The sequence below is a fragment of the Mustela erminea genome, chromosome 10, assembly GCF_009829155.1.
Source record: "Mustela erminea isolate mMusErm1 chromosome 10, mMusErm1.Pri, whole genome shotgun sequence".
NCBI classification, from domain to species: domain Eukaryota; kingdom Metazoa; phylum Chordata; class Mammalia; order Carnivora; family Mustelidae; genus Mustela; species Mustela erminea.
Genome location: NC_045623.1, coordinates 5,049,767 through 5,065,193, shown reverse-complemented (window position 1 = coordinate 5,065,193; position 15,427 = coordinate 5,049,767). Strand labels below are relative to the sequence as shown.

The 15,427-nt window shown below is 45.5% G+C and overlaps 3 protein-coding genes across 5 annotated transcripts; 1 reads left to right on the top strand and 2 right to left on the bottom strand.

Annotated features, from left to right (window-relative positions):
* Positions 1-123: 123 nt before the first annotated feature.
* PEX11B (peroxisomal biogenesis factor 11 beta) lies at positions 124-5,804 on the bottom strand. Of its 2 annotated transcripts, none has more exons than XM_032361321.1 (4): positions 5,682-5,804; positions 4,758-4,873; positions 4,160-4,361; positions 124-1,324 (listed from the first exon to the last, which is right to left on the bottom strand). In XM_032361321.1, the coding sequence occupies exons 1-4, from the start codon at positions 5,735-5,737 to the stop codon at positions 919-921; spliced, it is 780 nt and encodes a 259-aa protein (XP_032217212.1). In that variant the 5' UTR covers positions 5,738-5,804; the 3' UTR covers positions 124-918. The 2 variants fall into 2 exon arrangements, with proteins under 2 accessions (XP_032217212.1, XP_032217214.1); XM_032361323.1 differs by lacking the exon at positions 5,682-5,804 and adding an exon at positions 5,494-5,640.
* Positions 5,805-6,017: 213 nt separating this feature from the next.
* LOC116600883 (gonadotropin-releasing hormone II receptor-like) lies at positions 6,018-12,110 on the top strand. Its single transcript, XM_032361318.1, is given in 4 exon segments — positions 6,018-6,921; positions 9,806-9,858; positions 9,860-10,014; positions 10,530-12,110. Coding segments are annotated over 4 exon segments (1,125 nt in total). The 5' UTR covers positions 6,018-6,414; the 3' UTR covers positions 10,940-12,110.
* RBM8A (RNA binding motif protein 8A) lies at positions 11,213-12,978 on the bottom strand. Of its 2 annotated transcripts, none has more exons than XM_032361324.1 (6): positions 12,855-12,978; positions 12,517-12,576; positions 12,315-12,392; positions 11,995-12,131; positions 11,552-11,688; positions 11,213-11,451 (listed from the first exon to the last, which is right to left on the bottom strand). In XM_032361324.1, the coding sequence occupies exons 1-6, from the start codon at positions 12,919-12,921 to the stop codon at positions 11,406-11,408; spliced, it is 525 nt and encodes a 174-aa protein (XP_032217215.1). In that variant the 5' UTR covers positions 12,922-12,978; the 3' UTR covers positions 11,213-11,405. The 2 variants fall into 2 exon arrangements, with proteins under 2 accessions (XP_032217215.1, XP_032217216.1); XM_032361325.1 differs by having other exon boundaries at positions 11,217-11,451; positions 12,315-12,389.
* Between the last annotated feature and the right edge of the window lie 2,449 nt (positions 12,979-15,427).

Genomic DNA, 15,427 nt, shown 5'->3' with positions numbered 1-15,427 from the left:
TGTAGGTGTTCAAAAAAAGTCTCTGGGTGATGATATTAGTGGCTAATCCCACGGAACACCCATACCACAGTAACAGGAATTAGAGACCTCAGATGACCAGAACACACAGGACCAGACCAGACATTGATGAGCAAACTTATCTTTAATATGCTGACCTGGAAGGCTTGCTCTCCATTGTGGCCATGGCCACAGCTATTTACACAGAATCACTGTACAGTATTTACAGCAAGATGCTAGACATAGCATCCTTCTGGATAGGTGAAGAAGGGGTGACAAGAGGCTAGGGAACAAAGCCCTGAAATAAAAGTGTAAGCAGAAATCTGCAGGTATGAGTAGAGGGAAGGGCCAAGTCATGAGGGAGGCTGGTGAGGTAGACATGAAGGAGGAAGTATCAAACAGTCTCTAGTGCATGAGGGGAGAATCCACTGGGACATAAAGTCTCTAGAATTATGATTCGGTGGCATTTGAAGGGGGTAAAATCTGCCACAAGCAGCCTTTGTGAGGAAAAAGAAGGCAGTTAGAACCTTACAGACCTTCTACCTCCCCTACCAAAAAAAAGTAATTCTGCTGATCAAATTCCTGGGACAGAAAACTGAGAAAGTGGAAAAAAAAATGCAGAGACAGAATCTTAAATAGACGTAAGAAACACAAAGTAAAAAGGGTCAAGAAAGACATAGACATTGCAATGAAGGAGGAAAAAGCAAAAGCTCCGGAATATCTGAACATTAGAATTATCCCATTGACTTCACAAGTTACCTTTCTTCACCTCACCTTCCCCAAAGCTCCTCCCTCTACCCCCAAAATCTTGGCATTTTAACTTTAACAAAGGAGTAGAATTAGAATGAGGCTGGTACACTGGGGATGATCTTAGACTCTGTCTTACCAATTCAGATCCCCTCCTCATCCTGTACCAGAATATCAGGGCTTGAGTCGTAGCCAAGGGCAGATCAGAGTAAGAATAGACAGGATGGAGGACACAAGGCCACAAAGCCCCACAATCCCAGGGCCACAGCGCCAGAGGCCTAGTTTGTCCAGTGGAATGAAAAGATCACAGGCATTTCTGACCACATCCAGCAGAAGTGGGGGATGACCTCGAAGGACCCGAGCCAAGAGCAGGACTCGGAGCTGAAGCTTGACAGCCAGCTGAGGCAAGCCTCCTCCCGGAGTTCCTGGACTCCCAGGTCCTGCAGTTTCAATTCCTCCTGGGACTCCTCCTCCAGAACCCTTCAGTCTCCGGCTACAAGCTGAAGACTCTTGCTCCATTAGTAGGCGAATCTCATAAGCATCACGGCTCAAATTCATGATGAGGGAAAACAGATAGTACCTGAGATAAACAGGCTAGAAGAGTCAGTAAGGGCACATAAAACCACTTGGCATATCAAACAGAAGGCTTAAACATTTCCCCCCCACAGTACAGAGTAAGTACAGAGGAATTATGCATGAGAACACCAGCAGAAAGTGCTACTGTCCACTACCCCAGCTTTCTGTAACTAATCTGTGTTTACATATACCTTAAGATCCTGGCTTAAAGTCAGAAGCATAATCAAATCTTCCAAGAAAACCCTTAAATTTCAGTCGTCCACTTGGCAACCCATTAGCCACACACACATTCAACCTGAACTATAATAATGCAAATGTTTTCAGAGAACAAGCTTCAGCTGTTTCAGAGACCCAGACACATTACAGATCTTTTAAATCCCATCATTTTGTTAAAACAAACAAACAAAAACAAAAAGCGACGCCCAAAATGTTAAGCAACTTGCTAAATGTGTTAGATTTATCAATTCCTTAAAAACAGTCTATGTTTGGGGCTCCTGGTTGGCTCAGTCAGTAAAGTTACTCTTCATCTTGGGGTTGTGAGTTTGAGCCCCATGTTGGGTGTAATGATTACCTAAAAAACAAACAAACAGGGACACATGGATGGCTCAGTTGGTTAAACTTTTGCCCTTGGGTCACCTGGATGGCTCAGTGGGTTAAGCCTCTGCCTTCAGCTCCGGTCATGATCTCAGGGTCCTGGAATGGAGCCCCGCATCAGGCTCTCTGCTCAGTGGGGAGCCTGCTTCTCACTCTCTCTCTGCCTGCCTCTCTGCCTACTTGTGATCTCTGTCAAATAAATAAATAAACTATTAAAAAAAAAAAAAGTTTGCCCTTGGCTCAGGACATGACCCCAGTGTCCTGGGATGGAGTTCCCCCTCCCCCCCAGCCCCCACCACCTTGCTCAGCAGGGAGCCTGCTTCTCCTTCTCCCTCTACCTGCCACTCCTCCTGCTTGCGTGCTCTATGACAAATAAATAAGTAAATCTTAAACAAACAAACAAACAAACAGGGACACCTGGGTGGCTCAGTCAATTAAGTGTCCAACTCTTAGTCTCAGCTTAGGTCTTGATCTAGGTTCAGGCCCTACATTGTGCTCTGCGCTGGGCATGGAGCCTTCTTAAAAAACAAGCAAAAGAACCAATGAACAGTTTATGGTTTGTTTTTTTTAAGATTTCATTTATTTATTTTAGCGAGAGAGCATGAGTGAGGAGGGGCAGCAGGAGAGGGAGAAAGAATCTGAAGCAGACTCCCATTGAGCACAGAGCCCAAGGTGGGGAGCGAAGGGGGCTCATGAGATCCCACGACCAACCGAACAACCATGAGATCGTGACCTGACCAGAAGCCAAGAGTCCGATGCTCAAATGACTGAGCCACCCAAGCACTCCAATAGTCCATGTTTTTTTAAATCCACTCTGTCAATAGTGGTCTGTACTCAATATAATTGTCCTACCTCCAAAACACATCCTGACACAAAGCTAACATCCTGACACAAAGTCTCAGCCACAAGCACCTCTTGCTCAAACTACCACTTTAGTCATGTAACTTGTTTCTCCATGGCCACTCTTGCCCTTCCCCCAACAATCTCATTTCACATAATAAATCACAGCATTACCTCCCCTTCTTAAAACTCTCCATGGCTTCCTTCCTATCCCATTTTATTTTTATTTTATTTTATTTCATTTATTTTATTTTTTTAAAGATTTTATTTATTTGACAGATCACAAGTAGGCAGAGAGGCAGGCAGAGAGAAGAAGGGAAGCAGGCTCCTCACTGAGCAGAGACCGGGATGCGGGGCTCGATCCCAGGACTCTGGGATCATGACCTGAGCCAATGGCAGAGGCTTAACCCACTGAGTCACCCAGGCACCCCCCATCCCATTTTAAATGAAATCTAGGGGCACATGGGAGGCACCTTAGTCTAAGCCAATATCATCTCTTGACCATATTAGGGCATCTCCTCCTTTTCTGCCCTACTGCAATTCATTTTCCACTACAGCAAGAGATCTTCTTTAAACACAATTTGAATCACGTCACATCCCTGTTCAGAACCCATTGCACTTAGAATAAAATTTAAACAAAACTAAACCAAAAAATCCTACCATTGCCAAAGAGGCCTGGCATGAATGAACTGGTCCCCTCCACATCTCCAGTTCAAACTTATGTCCTTCACTCAGCATTCTCCATCATGCTGGCTTTCTTTCTATTTCTCTAATTTGACAAAATCTTTCTTGGTTTGAAGCCTTAGAATGGGATATCTTCTGTCTGAGAAGTTCTTCTCTGCTACTGTTTGCTTTGACCAACTTGTATTCACACCTCAAGTCTGAACTAAAACATTACTTCTCAAAGAGTTCTTCCCTGGCTTTTCAATCCAAATCAGCTCCCTTTGTTATATATCTCATAACACCTGTACATTTCCAAAAATAATTGGTTTGGTAGTTGTCTTAATATGACTCCCCCACTAGACTAGAATCTTAGTGAGAATGGGAACCATATCGGACTCTCTGCTTTATTCTCTAGCCCATAGTAAGCATTTCCTAAATATTTTTAGAATTAAAGAACAAGCAGACAGTGAGAGGCATAACCTGTGGTATAGATAGAAGCAGATTTAAAGCAATATAATAACTTATCTTGCCCAATCTTAGTCATTCATCATGGAAGAGCATCTGTCTTCCATCTGTCTCCATTCACTATTCTCTGATAGTTTAAAATCTAAATGAAGATTGGAAGCCAAGTGATTAAGATGTGTATATTCTGGAAAGACCCTGAAAGATCATTTGCTCATAAAAGGCAAGTTATGCAGTATGGAAAATACAAAAGTTCTTGTAGGATAAAAGGATATCAAACCTGAATGAACGCTGGGCCCACTTCTCCTGATCCACACGAGGGGCTAGTCCAGATTTTCCAGCCCACAGGACATTGTCACAGGCGAAGTACAAGGCTCGATTGAGGTGACTAACAGTGATGCAGAATCTCAGGACAACATCTGATAAGTGCACAGCTCGTTTGGCTGACTCAAGAGCATCCGCTGAGTTACCCAGGCGTAGAACTTGTGGAGATTAGTAAGGAGAAGCAAGGATTTGGAAGTAGAGACAGAGAGTGAGACAAAGAGAAAGAGGAAGCAAGAAGGTGAAAGTCAAGAAGTGATAGAAACAATAATTACAATTTTTTTTTTTAAAAGAGAAACAGTTCAAAAAAAGTTTTCTTCAAATTTTAATTTGTGTTTCAGTTTGGTTTTCTCCAACTTGCCCCATTCTCTTCCATCCTTCACTAGTCTCTTACCCCTGCTCTCTTATCTCAACCAAGAGGCATGCAGAGGATACGTGCAGACCTAAATAAGGGGTAAGAACTGGCAGAGAAGGTCAAGAACAGGAAGGAAGGGCTAAGGGAGAAGCTGGGGATGGAGTTAGTGTTGGAGTAATAAAACAAAAGCATGGTTACTTACGCTTTCTTCCTAGGCTCAGGTGACCCTCCAGTTGTCGAATTTGCTTCTGTAACTCTGGACTGGCCCCATGTTTCTGAAGTGCATGGCCAACAAGGGAGCAGGCATACTGGGCGGCCCTGGAGAAGAGGCCAGGCAAGGTAAGGTGGAGACATCCCTAACCTACCTCTCAAAAATATCTTCCAAAAGGAAAGTACTGACTTCCCCTTTTCCCCGTTTGCGAACATTCCCTTTCCTCCTCTTTATGCCCATTTCTTACCGTTTCTCCTTCAGGCCAGGGGAAGGGAAAGGCGTAAGGATAAAAAGGGGCCTAGAAAAGGAGTTGGGGGCATTACTTGGAGTTGAGAAAATAAGAGATTTGACAATGATGAAGTCTGAAGTGGACTGTGAAGGCACCAGGGGGGTCGCCCCATCATAAGCACATCAGTGTGAGTATATACCTGACATATAAGGGAGTGGGGGGATAGGTGGAGAGACTATTTTTCAGAGTAGGTTAACTAGGAGGTTTCGGCCCTCTAGCTGAATCGAAACCGGAAGACAAGGAGGAGGCAGAGGAGTTCCCGGATGACAACAGGGTGAGGGGACAAGGGAACTTAGAGCCACTCAGCCCTGGGGGGCAGAGTCCGGCTATTCGCCGCGGGGCGAATGCTCCTCACGCCACCACCGCCCAGTGGGTTAAGTGTGGGGTCTTATGTGGACATGGCCACCCTGAGCGGCCTCCCCGCTGGCCCACTCGTGCCTCAGTTTCCCCATCTTTCCGGTGAGCAAAAACGAATCATCTCCTCTCGGCCCGCTCAAATCTGCGCCTGGCAGTCCGTCCGGGCCCCCGTAGCCCGAGCTGACCCTTTTTGACCCCCGTAGTATGAACGGACCTCGCTTCACGAGGATCCTCCTCTGTCCCCACCCCCATTCCTATTCGGGCCGCACCTACATAGCCGCTCCCGGGCCTGGCTCTGAGCACTGAAGCGAACCCAGGCGTCCATGACAGCGGCAGCCCCGGCTCCGCAGCCGCTCTCCCGCCCCACTTCCCGCCCCTAGTCACGCCTCCTGGACAATCAACGGTGTCTCGCGAGGGACAAACATCGCCAGAAAAGAAAGCGAAGGGGACCGGCCTCGGAATCTAGAACAAGAAGCGTGTGTCTCTGGACCAATATCGGCGTGTTTTTTGGTGTGTCTCCGTCAGAGCATACCCTTATCGGATGGCCACTATTTCCTAAGCACGCCTCCGGCGGTACATTCGTCTTTAAATATTCAGGACCGGGGCGGGGCTTGCAGTAGGGGCGGGGCGAAAAGGCACCGCAGTATCTCGCCTGCGAGGCTGGGATGGGGTTGTCCCCGGGGTGCTCCCAAACACCCCTAACACACACACAAACACACACGCACACATGCGCTGCGGCCGAACCTAGGTCAGTAGGGGCTAAAGAAGTCTATGGAAGTAGAAGCCAGCACCAGATCCCTGTTCCCTGCGGGACCCTGGCAGTTGGGCAGGTGACCTCCAGGACACAGATGGAGAGTCTCCAGAGACAGAGGCTTTAATGGACGAAACTCTCAATAACCAGCTTCAGATCCTAATAAGGAGGAGGGCGAAGAATCAGTGGACGAAGCTCTACCTCTTCATACTTACACTTAATCATCCCACCCCTTTCCCTTCCAGGTCACCATGTCTGCAGGCAATGGCACCCCTCGGGGGTTAGCGGAGGAGGAGGTCTGGGCGGGATCAGGAGTAGAGATAGAGGGCTCAGAGCTGCCCACCTTCTCAGCTGCAGCCAAGGTCCGAGTGGGAGTGACTACTGTGCTATTCATTTCTTCAGCTGGAGGGAACCTGGCTGTCCTGTGGTCAGTGACTCGGCCACAACCCAGCCGACTCCGTCCCTCTCCTGTACGACGACATTTTGCACAGTTAGCAGCTGCTGACTTACTAGTCACATTTGTGGTTATGCCTCTAGATGCCATCTGGAATATCACTGTTCAGTGGCCGGCCGGGGACATCGCATGTCGGACACTCATGTTCCTGAAACTAATGGCCATGTATGCTGCAGCTTTCCTGCCTGTGGTCATTGGACTTGACCGTCAGGCAGCCGTACTCCACCCGCTTGGACCCCGCCCAGCTGGAAGGAAACTTCTAGGGGCAGCCTGGGGACTTAGTTTCCTGCTTGCCTTGCCCCAGGTGAGTGACTTGTTGGGACCCAAGGCTAGAGGGGACAAGAATCTGGGTAAACAATATGAGCGCTTGGAGTGGAGCGGTGTGCTTGACCATGGTCACCCACTAATCCTCAGAGGGGAGCCTCTGCTGTTTTGCAAATTAAGATCACTGCATGTTAATCTGTATCTCTATTAAGAGCCTTTGTCTTCAAAGTAGTACCCTATCTATGCCTCTTCCTTTAGCTTTGTTTCCCTATGCTTGGCTTTCACCTCTTTGCATCCTCCCAGCTTTTTCAGCAGATTGTTGCAGAAAACTGTAGGGATGAAACATGTATGTGGGTCTATAAAGAAGACAGTGAAGTCAGGGGCTTTGGGTAAAACCCTGTGGTAGTCACTCATCCACTCAAAATATAATGTACATCACCCCTAGACACACTCTAATGCTCTATCAAGGACTGAGCAGTGAAGAGCTGCATTCATGCGCAGAAGGCATATTAGTGTGTAATTATAATACAGTATGCAGTCCAGCATTATACTAAAGGTAACCATAGAAGCTAAAGAACAATGAGGATGTCTGACGCACTCTTGGACAGTCGGGGAAACCTTCTCAAAGACATTACAACAGATTTTTTATTTTATTAAAATAAGAGAGGCTTTAGACAAGTTAAAGCAGGAGGAATGCTGGGCAGGGTGGAAGGTAGAGGAATTCAAAGTGGTTGTAGCTAAAGTTGAGGGCTAGAAAATGGGTGAGTAATGGGCCTGGATGGGAAGGAAGAGCCAGGTTACAGATATTAAGCTTGTACTTTTTCCTGAGGACAGTGGAGAGAGACTAAGGTAAAAGGTAGAGAGTGACGTATCAGATTTGTGTTTTTTACTCTAGCTTTATCGTGAAAACTGGAAAGAAAACAGAGCATCTGAACTTGAGTACCAGTTATCACATCTTGTGTATTGATAATGAACTAGAAATACAGAAAAAAAGGAAATATGAAGCAATTCCTTTAAGACCAAAAATCAAGACCACATCACCCTCTGAGGGAAGGAGTAGAGCAGCATCTTGGGAGACCAGGACTAGGATTTTCTACCTAGAAGGAACTCTGGAATAATGCATTATAGAATCATATTTAAAATTTGATCCTTAAATCCTCAAATATTAGAAATATAACTACCAAAACTTAGTCTGACTTTAAGTCTAAGGCAAAAAATAATGCTTCCAACAATGTTGCAAGCAGGAACCTCTGCTACCCAAAGCTTTAAAAAGCAGCATTGCTGCCTCCGTGCAAAAGGTATTAAAGTTGTTTATATGGGGGCGCCTGGGTGGCTCAGTGGGTTAAAGCCTCTCGGCCTTTGGCTCAAGTCATGATCCCAAGGTCCTGGGATTGAGCCCCGCATCAGGCTCTCTGCTAAGCAGGGAGCCTGCTTCCTCCTCTCTCTCTGCCGGCCTCTCTGCCTACTTGTGATCTCTGTCAAGTAAGTAAATAAAATCTTAAAAAAAAAAAAAAGTTGTTTATATGAAGCAAATTTTATATGTGGACTGGGAGGTAGAAGCCTGTTTCTGTTGCATTGTTTTACTTTGTTTTTTTCTGGGTCAAGGCTCTACTACTAACTAGCTGTATGACTTTGGCTAAATCACTTGAAACCTATTGGCCACAAGATATTGGATAGGAGTTTCATCCTTTGTTACATTCTGACAACTGTAATCTCCATTTGCTTCAATGGCAAACTGATAACATTATGATACATGTGCACAAGATGGTATTTTTGGTTCCAAATTAGCATCCTCTTGTATAAATTCTGCATTACCCATATGTTCTATTTAAAATATTAATACTACCTTCCAGGACTAATATGTCAATAAAAAACCCTTTGCTTAAGTGTGGTGAGGAAGTACCGGAAAAGTCAGAAATTATCTTTGAAGGCTCAAGTTTCTAAGTATCACAAGTGGTTGAAAGGAAGCTTTATATAATAGGTGGTAAACTGCATATAATAGGGGGAAGGAGAGGCAGAAGTAGGGCTACAGACCAAACTCTAAGTCCAGAAGCCTTGCTTATTTTTAAACCCCTTTTCACAGTCTGTCAGATGTATCTAGGCACAGTACAAAACAAAACCAACCAATCAAAAAACCTACAAATACATGGACTCAAGATGGGAAGGGGAAAAACCATTCCCCAGCTAGCTCAGAGTAAGCTGACCTTAACCCCAAGCCATTCAGTTGTCTGTGGCTACTATTCACCTTTCCTAAAAGTCCCTCATTGCTGAAATCACTTTCCCAAATGCCTTATATCTGGGAATCCGGGACCACTAAGCCTGCCTTTTATCAAACTAATAGTGACTCAATCTGCCTTATCTGAACCAAAGTGTTAGCCCTGAAGCTCTTAACTGAAAAATACTCTTTAGGATTCAAACCAAAAACTCAGCAATTTACCAAAAAGGGGGAGGGGCAGCCAACAGCATTTGGAAAATGTTAAATTTTATTTAACATTGTTTCACTCGTATAATTATTGTATAAGACTATCACTAAAGGTCACTTCAGAGTGGCTGCAAAAATGGCCTGAAATTTTAGCAGCACCCATTTTACACAAAATTTCTTTTTCCACAGAATTAGACACATCAAAAAAAAAAAAAAATCACTTCAGCTAAAAATGTTGGTGAGGCGGTAAAAATTTTACAAAGTGCCAGGTTAGAACAGTACTTGCGAAGGCAAGATTCCTTAAGTCCTGGGATTTAACAATGATTAGCTCCGTAGCCTAAAAGGAAAACGGATTCTCAAGTTTTTAACCTTTTAAATATGGCATTATAGATGAACTCAGCACTACCCAGCTCTGCAGAGAATTGAGGATGAACTGGGAAAGTATGACTAGTGAGAAGGATGAAGGGGGACCATTTCTAATAGTCCTCAAACTCCACTCCAGCTGTTCCTGTTCCACACTGTCCGCTGAGCTGGTCCAGTCCCCTTCACTCAGTGTCACCAAAGGCAGCTTCAAGGCTCGATGGCAAGAAATCACCTATAACCTCTTCACCTTCTTCTGCCTCTTTCTGCTGCCGCTGACTGCCATGACCATCTGCTATAGCTGCGTTGTCCTCAGTGTGTCTAGTCCCCGGACAAAGAAGGGGAACCACGGTGAGACTCCAATCCCCAGGCCCTAACCCATACCCTAAGAACTATTGCCTCTAGCTTCATTTACTGATTTGATAGTTTTCTATCAAACCAGAAGTGACATCGTAACCATCCCTCTAGCATCTGATGCTGCAAGTATTTTCTAAATGCCTTCAATTCTAACCAGCCTCTAGCCACCCTCCATTGTTGAGTTAGCTGGGCAAGGATTAAGGAGAAAAGTGATCAGTATTTTCTTTAGTCTTAGATACTATCAAGTCTCTGGGTAGTCTCAGTAGCTTCCTAACACCACACCCCAATCAAAACCTTTCCTCCAGCATGTGTCATAATCCCTGGGGGAGAAGAGGGGAGCATTTAGTCCCAATCTGGGAAGGGAAGAGGATGTGTAACATTACCTCCTACTTGCTACATTCTCTTCCTTGTATCAGGAGAACTCCAGTTCACCATCCCTGCCTGTTCATCCTACACTCAATTCAGAAGCTGAATGGTTCTGAATTTGAGTATGTTTTCTAAATTCCCAGCCCCTGCCGGCGAATTTGCCCTCCGTTGCTCTTTAGACAATTGCTCCCGTGTTCGTCTGCGGGCCTTGCGACTGGCCCTACTCGTCTTGGTGACTTTCATCCTCTGCTGGACACCTTATTACCTGCTGGGCCTGTGGTACTGGTTCTCTCCCACCATGCTAACTGAAGTCACCCCAAGCCTCAGCCACATCCTTTTCCTTTTTGGCCTCCTCAATGCTCCTCTGGATCCTCTCCTCTATGGGGCCTTTACCCTTGGCTGCCAAAGAAGGCACGAAGAAGTCTGTACAGACTCTTCCAGGGAAAAAGGTTCTGAGAGAATGCCCCAACAGGAGATTCAAGCCCTCAGAAAGCTGCAAGTACAAACAAGTATGGCAGCGGAAGGACAGGAGAAACAAGAGACATTCCTATAACATCCATCAGCACGGTAGAGAGTATATAGGAACAAACTAACTATGCTTTAATATCACAAGGACACATCACTTCCACCCCTGCTCTCTTAGCTTCCAAGAAAAAGAAGTACTGAGCAGTGTCTCTACTTTGATCCTAGCTAAGACTTGAGACTGTATTTAATGTAGAAATTCACACAGAATTGAGGCCCTAGAAGCATCTTCACAGTGACCTATACTGCCTTACTGTAAATAGTGCTTCGGAACTTGCAATGTTAGAAGAAGAAAGTAATTTTAAATGTACAAAACAAAAATGGGACATTTATTCATAACTCAAAAAAAAAAAAAAAAAATCAAAAACCCAAACCACTAAGCAAGTAGGGTAAGAGATTAAATATAAACATGGTGAGTTCCATCCCAGCCCTATTTCTCCAAGGCTGCATGGTCAAACAGAATCTCTGGAGAGAACATCTGGACAACAGAGGACCTGTCAGCGCCGCCTCCGGTCTGGACTCCTGCTGCGTCTTCGGCCACCTCTAGGGAAAAGGAAGGGCCCATCAGAGAACATAATACAACCCGTCCTTATTCTGTTTTGCTCATGATCCCTTCACCAAGATTTTGCCCTCTCTACTTTACCTCCTCTTGCCCTTAGGTGGACCCCGAACAAAACACCAGTCCACACTGATCGGCTGTCCCATCAAATCCTGGCCATTGAGTCCCTCCATAGCAGCCTGGGCCTCCTTGTATGTTTCATACTCAACTAGAGTATACCCCTGGGAGAAGAGAAAAGACAGAGATCAAAACCCTCATATTCCACCAAACACCACCTAAGCATCTTCCTCAAATCTAAACTCATACCCAAATACAAAATTCTGTACCTTTTAAACAAATATACCTCATATATCCTTATTGTATATACAAAATGTCTGCTTCCGTCTCTTTGCTATGTCTGACAAAATCAATTTTCAACCTCATTTTATTTCAACTATGCTCTTGGCCAATCACAGCAAACATGGGAGAATTATCAATGCTGTCTAAAGTTATGGGGAAGAGAAGCAATAGGGTATCACTTAGGATACCTTCAGGTATCCTGTACGCCTGTCCAGGTTGAGGTGGATGTTTTTTATTTCCCCATACTCTGCAAATTTGTCATGGATGTCTTCTTCAGTGGCTTCCTCATGGACTCCAGTGACAAAGAGAATCCAGCCTTCAACAGCTGTTGGGAAAAGGAGGGAGGTTTGAGCACAAGAGAAAAACTTCAAGCAAGATCACAAGAGTGGGATAAGAGGGGATTCCTGAGATTGGTTAAGGTATATCCGACCCCATTCCTAGTAGACTTTATTTCATTGGTCCATAATTCACTACAAACACAGATCCCTACAGGCTCGATCTTACTTACAGCGTTGTGGTCCAGGTTCATCACCATCCTGCTCCACGCTGTCATAATCCTCACGCATCCGCGCTCGAGACCCTTCTTCTATAGGGAACATACAAGAGATCACCAGAAATCCATTCTCCCACTGTTCCCCATGTGTCTGAACGGGGACTCCAAAACTCGTATCTGTCGCCATTCTAGACCCATTTTCCCCACAAACACTCACCGGAGCCAAAGCCGCGGCCCTTCCGTTTCTTCGCCTTTTCTTTTAGTTTGTGGATGCTCTCTGGAGCCCCAGAAGTAAAAGAATGAGTAGCAAAAATAACAGGTATTAGTAACAATAGTCTCTTTAGGGACAGATCTGAAAGAAGCCCCACACCACCTTCAGTCCCATTCCCTTCCCGGTCCCGCCCCCATTCCTCCCGAAGGGGGCGCACTCTCTAATCCAACCGAAACCCGGTTCCCCGACTCCCATCCTCCCTGCCGGGAAAGGGAATTATTTTTCTATTAACTCGCTTCTCTCGCACCTTCCCCGCTTCCCGCAGCCGCCTCCACTGTCCTCACCGTCCCCATCCTCATCCATGGCGAAATCCTCGCCCCCAGCCTCATGAAGATCCAGCACGTCCGCCATCTTGCCTGCCTTCTTACTCTCCCCGGGCCGCTCAGGCACTAGGCACCTCGGGAAACTGTCGCGGAGGGGAAAGGTCGCTGGTTAAGCTGCCCAATCCAAAGCTAATTCTGAGTCCCGCCCCCGGCGCAGTGAAAATACGCAAATGAAGGCGGGCCTAGTTCGGGAAGATACCGGAAGTGTTCCTGTAGCCATCTTGAGTAGGTGGTGGCCTGAATCAAACAGCGCTCTAAGGGACAGCTAGCGGGTAGGTGTAGGCAACGACTTCCTACTGATTAGGGCAGCCGAGGAGAAATATTACTGACAGCGAGGCACTGCCTAATTCCTTTATTAGAAGATTGTTTTCCGTCTCCTTGGACTTAATATTAGGAAATGGAACTTGAAGAATGTCTTTTGCTCTCAAGAAGTCTAGACCCGTATACTGTTCTGAGGAGTGGCTGGACCTGTGATGTAACATTTTTAAAATAGTTCAGTCAGCAATGGTGGCTCAAAAAGCGGCTTCTGGTTGGTGCAGCACCGAATGTCTCTCTCAAGGAAACTAACAGACCTGGTTGTCCATGAACTAGGATTGGTGAGGCGGGTATAAGCTGCTGCTGCAGCTTTTTTTTTTTTTTTTTTTTTCTTCTTTTAAGTCAAACTCTTCCCACTGTAAGGACCTATTTTATATTTTTAGCCAGAGGCTTCCATTGAGGTTAAACAATAACTTTGTTGTTTAACCCTTAAACAGCCCCTGCTCCCCTTCCCCCAGGGGACTTAAAAACAAGTCCCGGAAACCAGCTCCAGGTAACAAAGCCCAAGTACAAGGGTGGGTTAGGCCAGGCGGAGGTATTCAATAAGTGGGGGCGCATACTGTCTCCTAGCTACCTAGGTGATGGGCTAGTTTCCATGGCTACTGTGGGGAGAATTGTAATTCAATTAGCCACCTGTGTGTGGCCAGGCCCAACCACATGGCCTTTGCTCTATAAAAGTTAGTCTGGAAAGCAGGGAGGGGTTGTCCTCTGTGAGGGGCATCCCTGACGGGGCTGTTTGATGGTTGGTCTGATTCTTGATGCTTGGCCTGAAATAAAGCTTTGCTTGACCTTTGCTTTGTATCAGTCTCGCTTCTTTAGTCACGGACCCATTATTGGGGTACCCATTTTGGGGGGGGAACCTAACACCCACCACCTCTGGAAATGAAGGGGGAAAAAAATCATAGCTGTAAACAAAATAGGGACTTGAGTATCTTCCGGAATGGTGCAGGTATTTCATGCTAAAAACCTAGGAGTTTTTTACCTAGGAGGCCAAACCCATATTGCCCCCAAATTCTGCAGTCCTGATGTAGGTCTTCAACGATAGTGGACTGTGATGAAGTTCCAGAACCTAAGTCAGGTTCGGTGGGGTGAGGTTCGGAGCTGACGACTAAAGAAAGAATTCTTAAGACATCTTTGGTACAAAATGGTGGTTTATTAAAGCACGGGGACAGGACCCGTGGGCAGGAAGAGCTGCTGCCCCGGGCATGTGAGGAGTGGCTGGTTATATACACAGGAGTTGGGTAGGTGAGGACAAAGGGTTGTTCAGAAGGGCTATTGGGGTAAAGAAGACTGTCAGGATATTGAAGGCCTGGTTACTATCAAACCAAGGCCACTTTCCCTCTAATGAGGCACTAACATAAAGACAATTGGGAGTCTCCTGGTGGAATGTTACATTCCTGCTATCAAACGTCCTTGTTAGTGAGATTTAGGTCTTAAAAGAAATTTAACTTTATTTACTTTTCCTTCTACCTCCGTCTCCTTCGGTTTTTTTATGGAGGGGAGGGTGACGTTAGGGCTTGAGGAACTGAGTTATGTATCTTTGGAAATTGGGCTATTGATAAGGCAACTTCTTTGTTGTAAATCTCAAGGACATTTGTAAACCAAGAGAGACTCCTGCCTTGCAGGACTGTGATCTCTGCAAGATAACCATTTGCTCTTCTTTTAGGGCAGTCAAGGGTGCCTGTGAAATGTCACACATATTACCAAGGGGAGTGGGTGGAGAGGGGGTGCAAGGTGCCAGCCCCTGCTCCGTTCTCAGCCAGCCTCCTGCTCCCTCATCAGACTGCACATTCACTTACTTATTAATTTTTTAATCAAACAATTATAATGTGTATATCTAATAGAAGGTGCTGGCAATAGAGGGAAAAATAATTACATTATTAACAATCATTTTATATTATGAGAGTGATAATTGCTGTCATAAAATTGTTATGGCAGTATAAAGGAAGTTTATAATAGGACTGGGAATAAGAAGGCTTCCATTTGAACTGGGCCTTTTAGACTGGGTAGTTTTGCAGGCAAAGCACTTGTACTGAGGCTAGGAGACACTAACCCATTCTCCACAATAGACAGTGTGATCTTTGAAAAAATCAGCTGGTCACATCCCTACCAAAAACCTTTTCTTATTTTTGCACTTGGAATAAAATTCAAACACCACCTGCTCTGCCTCTTTACAACAACTTCCATCACCAAATTCCATCTCATTAAGTTCTCCCTAC

Bases quoted from the DNA above. Each gene is read 5' to 3' on its own strand.
- RBM8A (XM_032361324.1), bottom strand. From the start codon at position 12,921: ATGGCGGACGTGCTGGATCTTCATGAGGCTGGGGGCGAGGATTTCGCC. The intron at 12,132-12,314 runs GTAAGTAAGATC...TTTTCCCAACAG, and splicing joins TGAACCTGGACCACAACGCT to CTGTTGAAGGCTGGATTCTC. The intron at 11,452-11,551 runs GTAAAGTAGAGA...CCTTTTCCCTAG, and splicing joins CCACCTAAGGGCAAGAGGAG to AGGTGGCCGAAGACGCAGCA.
- PEX11B (XM_032361321.1), bottom strand. From the start codon at position 5,737: ATGGACGCCTGGGTTCGCTTCAGTGCTCAGAGCCAGGCCCGGGAGCGG. The intron at 4,874-5,681 runs GTGCGGCCCGAA...CCTCTTCTCCAG, and splicing joins GCCCGGGAGCGGCTATGTAG to GGCCGCCCAGTATGCCTGCT. The intron at 4,362-4,757 runs GTAAGTAACCAT...AATCTCCACAAG, and splicing joins CCTGAGCCTAGGAAGAAAGC to TTCTACGCCTGGGTAACTCA.